At 34.0% G+C, this 7,176-nt stretch overlaps 2 protein-coding genes across 2 annotated transcripts; one reads left to right on the top strand and one right to left on the bottom strand.

Moving 5' to 3' along the window:
• The first annotated feature begins 1,418 nt into the window (after window positions 1-1,418).
• On the top strand, window positions 1,419-4,630 carry LOC123895944 (protein DYAD-like). Its single transcript, XM_045946408.1, has 5 exons — window positions 1,419-1,888; window positions 2,575-2,958; window positions 3,063-3,180; window positions 3,309-3,392; window positions 3,799-4,630. The coding sequence occupies exons 1-5, from the start codon at window positions 1,419-1,421 to the stop codon at window positions 4,387-4,389; spliced, it is 1,647 nt and encodes a 548-aa protein (XP_045802364.1). The 3' UTR covers window positions 4,390-4,630.
• A 394-nt stretch (window positions 4,631-5,024) lies between these two features.
• On the bottom strand, window positions 5,025-6,449 carry LOC123899451 (probable glutathione S-transferase parC). The gene is made up of 2 exons (XM_045950581.1): window positions 5,970-6,449; window positions 5,025-5,478 (listed from the first exon to the last, which is right to left on the bottom strand). Exons 1-2 carry the CDS (start codon window positions 6,282-6,284, stop codon window positions 5,134-5,136), a joined length of 660 nt encoding a protein of 219 aa, XP_045806537.1. The 5' UTR covers window positions 6,285-6,449; the 3' UTR covers window positions 5,025-5,133.
• Window positions 6,450-7,176: the final 727 nt, after the last annotated feature.

Raw genomic sequence — 7,176 nt, 5'->3', positions numbered from 1 at the left:
TCTATATGATGTAAACTTTCAATCCAACGGTGGATTTTATAAAATTTATATCGGTTAAAACGTTATTGAGAGGTGTAACATTTGGTGTCAAACTAGTTGGTGTCAACGGATCCTGACTCAATAGATAAAGAGTCAGGATCCGTTGACACCAACTAGTTTGACACCAAATGTTACACCTCTCAATAACGTTTTAACCGATATAAATTTTATAAAATCCACCGTTAGATTGAAAGTTTACATCATATAGATCATTTGTGTAAAATTTCAGACAAATCCAAAATCATTTGATATGCTATTGAGACACATAAAGATTAACGGCATTTAAAAAAATACAAAAACCGTTAATTTTGATGTATCTCAATAACATATCAAATGATTTTGGATTTATTTGAAATTTTACACAAATGATCTATATGATGTAAACTTTCAATCCAACGGTGGATTTTATAAAATTTATATCGGTTAAAACGTTATTGAGAGGTGTAACATTTGGTGTCAAACTAGTTGGTGTCAACGGATCCTGACTCAATAGATAAAGAGTCAGGATCCGTTGACACCAACTAGTTTGACACCAAATGTTACACCTCTCAATAACGTTTTAACCGATATAAATTTTATAAAATCCACCGTTGGATTGAAAGTTTACATCATATAGATCATTTGTGTAAAATTTCAGACAAATCCAAAATCATTTGATATGCTATTGAGACACATAAAGATTAACGGCATTTAAAAAAATACAAAAACCGTTAATTTTGATGTATCTCAATAACATATCAAATGATTTTGGATTTGTCTGAAATTTTACACAAATGATCTATATGATGTAAACTTTCAATCCAACGGTGGATTTTATAAAATTTATATCGGTTAAAACGTTATTGAGAGGTGTAACATTTGGTGTCAAACTAGTTGGTGTCAACGGATCCTGACTCTTATCTATTATTTCCTTACCTTTATTGTTTCCACATTTCTAACCAAGGTGTCACTTTTTTGCCACAAACTGTGAATAAATATTTCAAGGACTCTTGAGGACTTTAAAGTGGGTCGATTTTATAACCATTCCAACACTTCCACCCAATTGCTCTGTTCAATTAAAATGTGTGAGCATTGTAATGGTATCTCTCTCTCTCTCTCTCTCTCTCTCTCTCTCTCTCTCTCTCTCTCTCTCTCTCTCTCTCTCTCTCTCTCTCTCTCTCTCTCTCTCTCTGTTATATGCAAATGTATTTTCAAACACTTAACATACCTCTAAAAATATAATCTTTGCTGGGTTTCATATACTGAATGTTGAAATCTTTCAGGTATGTGACAAAGTTGAGCAACAAGTATATCTGAGGTATCATCCACTCTCATTGCACTCACTTCAACAACAAAACCTTTGGTAACAAAATCTCTGCACTTGAATAGAAAAGTACGTAATGGGAATCGAATTTGCCATCAAAACTCTTTGCAGAAGCATCAAAGCAGACGAATTTGCACAAAAAAGAAGAAACTCATTGGTTTCCAAGCATGGTTCATGTTGGTCTCAGCTCAAGTTCACTGGTATGATGCAATGGGGCCAACGCCGCCATGTTCGGTTCCTTGGTCGTCATGAGGACAAAAAGCTTCAATTTTTACGTGAAAATCGTAAGGAAAAAGGTGTCATTTTTGAAGGAGGGGCTAGTAGGAAGAGGAAAAACAACGTTGAAGATGAAATGAAGGGTGTAAAGGTGGCTCCTTTTGGGGTATCGGAGCCGAGGATGACTCGTGGATGTAATCAACAAGGTGTGAGTAGTAGCAGTGTTGCTAAAAAGTCTAAGAATGAAGTACATGACACCAAGAAGCGGCAACTTGTGCTTTATGGGAAAAAGAAGGGGAAGATATTAATTGATAGATGGTGTGCTAAGAGGTACTGTAAATGGTTATTTTTGTTCAAATAAATAACTTGTTTTTAGTTTGCTGCAGAAATTATCAGTAGGATGGGTGAATTTGGTTTATTTAATGCTGCACTCCTGTATTAATTAATTTGTTTAAGAGATGATCAAGGTTTTAAATTGCGGTTGTAGTATTGCTGATGTGGTAGCCTTCGCAACAACATCGCGCCACAATTGCAGATGATTTTACCCATATTCGTTCTAATTTTGTCATCAAAAAATTAAATTTATGAAACTCAAATACTAATTTGCATCAAATCTAAGGAAAAATCTTACTTTTAACGATGTATCAACCGTGTATTTTAAGCACTTTTGAATCGGTGCTTTTGAAATAAACTGCAATGGTGGGTAAATAGTGTAGTGGTATAGCGGTGTCATTCTATATATAGTATGTGAAATTTCAAAATATTTAACCCGCAACGACCGCAACTGTTACTGCATCCACGACCGCACCCGCAATTAAAACCATGGAACTGATGCTTTTGTTTCTGCACTTCACCCTAATTTGTTTCCGGTTTGCAATTTGGCTCTTTGTGTTGGTTTATCATTCTTATATCAATCTAATGTATAGGGTGAAAACTCATAATCTTGTATGGTTCTATTCTATGGATGTTAGTTATAAATTTTCTGCTATAAATGTTTTTACCTTGTACATTTGAAGGTATAAATCGGCAGAGGAGAGTGTGTTGAAGGTTATGAAGGAAAAGGAAGCTATGTATGGAAACCCAATAATGAGGTCAGACTTGAGAAAAGAAGCACGGAAGTATATTGGTGACACAGGTTTACTTGATCATTTGCTGAAGCACATGGCTGGAAAAGTGGCACCAGGAGGGGTTGAAAGATTCCGTCGGCGACATAATGCAGAAGGTTCAATGGAATATTGGTTAGAGAGTGCTGATCTTGTTGACATTAGAAAGGAATTGGGTGTCCAAGACACTTACTGGACTCCTCCCCCTGGATGGAAGCCTGGAGATGGCATTTCACCAGATCATGTTAATAGTAATGAACTCAGAATGATAAGGAATGAGATAATTAAGTTGAAAAGGTATGGCTAATTTCATCCATTTTTTAATGATTAGATGACTGATATCATCGGTTATTATTCTATTGATTCTGAGTCATTGGTTACTTTTCTTGATCTGCAAAAAGAGAGATGCAGGAACTTGCATCAAAAAAAGAAGAGGAAGCATTGGCCATTGTGGCTACTCCAACTTCTTGTTTGTCAAGTTTGAATTGTGAGGACTATGGTTCCCAGGTTTCTAAGCAGGTGAGGGGAAGCATTGTAGGCACATTTTACTGCTTAAGTACTTATATGAATAGTAAAGTTGGGATTAGGAGCTTACATGTCATATAGATACCAGCTACTTTTAATAACTCTTGTCTTTCATATTACAGGATATTTATGTGGACTTGGTTCATAGAAAGGCTAAAATTGAAGAACAACTAAAGGAAATTTCTCTGGCTATGAGTGTCATAGAGGTAACATAAACTCTGTAGTCTGTATTTAATTGACTGCTCACAGATTGAAATTTTCATTGCAAAGTAATGATTGCTTTGTATTTTCCCCTCAAAAATCTATATATTTTGGTATAGTGTACCTAAATGGATTTTATATATGCGTGTGATCAAGCCAGTGTGTGTCGTATATAGTATAGAGTGTTAACCGAAGTATAGAAAAATGCGGGCAGATTTGCTGCTGTAAAAAAAATGCCACAATTTTCACACAGTTTAGATTTTGGACGGTCCGAGCTAACTTGTACGGATGAGATCATTTTATATGATTTTATATCTTTATCAACTTGAGCCGTCCAATCAATAATTAACGGCCGAGATTAAAAACTGGGAATGGTATTTTCTTGTCACTAATGAAAGTCAATTAATGCAGGAGCAGGATCAACTGGGAATGCTGAAACCAGCAGTAGTACAAGAACCAATAATGTCAGAATCATCAACACCACCAGCATTATTGCTTGGACCAGCAACATTGGCACAAAACATTGGAGAAGAGACAAGTGAGGATGTGAAAGGTACTAATGACAAAGAAACAAAATCAGCAGACAAACAAATGGTACTAAGCAGCAAATCAGAGCTCAGGGCAGCAAAAATAGAAAGATTGAAAAGTGGTTTCAAAATTTGCAAACCAAAAGGGACCTTTATGTGGCCAAATATGAGTGTATCTCCAAATCTATTGACCAACCTTGATGAACACACTATGGTCCCAACACCAACCTCAGCTTTCAAGCTTGTCACAAAATCTCATACTCAGAACTTGTCCTTACTTAATCCTTCTTCTCCTATTATTAAGCCACTCGCTGCGAGGCGCACTGTGAGCACTGCTACTTTGACATATGTCACTGGACCCTTTTCCCCTCATCTTTCTCCTCCACTAGAAACTCCAAGGTCCAAAATCACTACCACCATCACCAAGAGCAGTTCATCCATTAACCTTAATGAGAGTCCTCTGGGCCGAGAGTAATGCTGCTGGGAAAGTCCTGACACATAAATATATACTTATATAGTTAATATATATCTTTGAAAGAAACCCCACCAATTTTGGTAATAGTAGATTGAGCCAACTTATAGGCTGTGTGGGTGACTGTTTTTGCTTGTTTGGCATTTTATGATTGAAGTTAGATATTACAATTATGTGCAATTCTAATTGCAAAGAGAATTTTAATATTAAACAAGCCATTTGCTAAAGTCTGACTGTGAGGAAAACTTGCAACTTGAAAGTGCTTGAGTAAGGATTGTATCTTCATTTTGTGTGTTCAAAACTTGCCACTGCTGAACCAGGAATCTTGGTTAATTTCTAGTCAATATTTTAAGGCCCTGTTTGGTAAGACCTCAATTTGAGCTTATACCTTATAAGCTCATATGACAAAAAAAGCTTTGTTTGGTAACTGTTTTTCACCATGAGCTTATAGCTCATTCGCTATAAGCTAGCGTATCACTCATCCGCTATTTTTTACCAAACAGAGCCTAAAACAAAGGTGGGAAATCTCCCCTATTCAAATGTAAATTTTGCACAAAACATTATTTGAAATCCTGCAAAATTTGCATAACCATATTTGACAGTTTACTTATGGAAATCAAGATGACAAGACCAAACACTAATAGGAAAAACCAAATTGCTTAGTTTAGTTACATATTTTGAACCCAATTCAAGAAAACAAGACCAACAACAAGTTCAATTTCTCAAAGATTCCAAAATGTCTTATGATCAATCCAACTGAAACCTCTTCCTATAGTTAACAACATACTCATATGCCTCTTTCTCATCAGCAACAGATTTGGAAACACTTTCCCTCTCCTTGCATCTCTTTGCCCAAGCAATCAACTTATCACACTCTGCCTCTACTTTGAAGTTTCCTAATTGTTCATAAGTATAAAACCAGCTATAGAAAGGGATCAAAGCAATGTCAACAAACCCAAATGTGTCACCACCAAAATAAGGCTTGTCTCCAAGGACATTCTCCAATTCCTTTAAGGCTTCAATCAACTCCTTCTTTGCCACTTCAATCTCATCTCTCTTTCCAGCCCATATTCTTCCCCCAACATCACCAACCTGCATTTTTTTAACACATGAAAATGAGTTAATATTAATGTATTATGTTTGCACAATGATGCAATTTAGTCTTTAATAATAAGGATATGGAGAATATATCAATATATGATTGTGGTATACTAGTTTCTTGATTTGGATCCTTGAAGTCGGGGATTCCCTGCACATTTGAGACATCGGTGGTCATTCATCTAACTATCTAGATTTAAGCTCGTTTCTTTTGAATTATAAAACAAAATTAAAATCTACATTTTTTTTTCGGACCGTTCAATCTTGATCAAACAGTTACCGATGTCTCGAATGCATGAAATACTGATAGCATATATTCATTATGTCTAATTAAATTAAAAAAAATAATTATTCATCCATTGAATAGAGAAAACAATAGAAAAACAAGGTATACTCATCATGTTTAGTTCATCAATAAAAATTGATTCATTCTAAAGTACAAACAATACAAGAAATTATATGTTAGGTATCCTAAAAACACTTACCTTCTTGTTGACAAAATCAGCCCAAAACTTAGCTTGAGCTCTCTGATAAGGATCTAAGGGCAGAAATGGAACTCTATCATTCCAAACCTCATCAATATACTCAACAATAATGATGGACTCACAAATAGGTTTTCCCTTATGGATAAGAACTGGAATCTTCTTGTGAATTGGGTTCATTTCCAAAAGCATTTGGCTCTTGTTCTCAAGATCTTCTTCCTTGTACTCATACTTTATACCTTTTTCAGCCAATGCTATCCTTGCTCTCATACCAAACATACTAAGCCATTCATCCAACAATATCAATTCTTCTGCCATTAATGTCAAAAACAATCACAGAGCTCAGTGAATTGGAACGAAAAAGACTTTTTAGATAATGTGTTTTTCTTTTCTTGTGGATGGAAAAATTGTTGAAAATGAGATAAAGTTTCAATCATGCGAAAACTTCAGCATACATTTTTTATTATAATTTATACTAATACTAATCATAAATACATTAATATGTGCCTTTAAGGCATATATTGAAAATGCAAGTATAGTATTTTTTCAAAATTTATACATTATATTTTTTGTCAAAAAAAAAAAATTATACATTATATTTTTGTAAATATTAAATATTTTTATTTTATTAAATATCAATTTTTAATTTTAAATACATTAAAATGTGACTATGACCCAAAAATAAATTTTTTGTTTGTCGCGGTAAAAACACCACTTGTCAAAAACATTTTTTTTTAAATATTTTAGACATTAAAAAAAAATTGGAAAATGTTTTTCAAAATGTCCCTTTATGCAAAAATGGTTTGAATTTGTTATCTAATCTATATAAGAAAATTTAGTTGTTCTGAATTTGTCTAAACTATCATTGCTTAAGCTGCTGTCATGTCCCAAATAAATGTAATTGGTGTTCAAAAATTAAATAACTGAACTAAAAGTAAACACCATTTATAATGGAACCAAGCAGCCATTTTCTAAGTTTGTGAGTGAAAAAGTGTTTTATCAAACTAGTTTTTACATTGTAACTAAGTCACTTGAGCCATTTTGCAATTTTTGAGTGAAAATTCAGTTTGGGAAACTAAGTCATCTAAGAGCATCCACAATGAAGATATTCATTTTTAGTACATAAATGGGTCTCACGTGTACACATCATTCATTTATATTTTTTTAATAATATTACCTAATAAGTACTCAATCTCTTCAACCCAACATC

The sequence above is a fragment of the Trifolium pratense genome, linkage group LG7 (genome assembly GCF_020283565.1).
Source record: "Trifolium pratense cultivar HEN17-A07 linkage group LG7, ARS_RC_1.1, whole genome shotgun sequence".
NCBI classification, from domain to species: Eukaryota; Viridiplantae; Streptophyta; class Magnoliopsida; order Fabales; family Fabaceae; genus Trifolium; species Trifolium pratense.
Note: the sequence above shows the minus strand (reverse complement) of the source record. Positions and strands in the feature narration are given on the sequence as shown.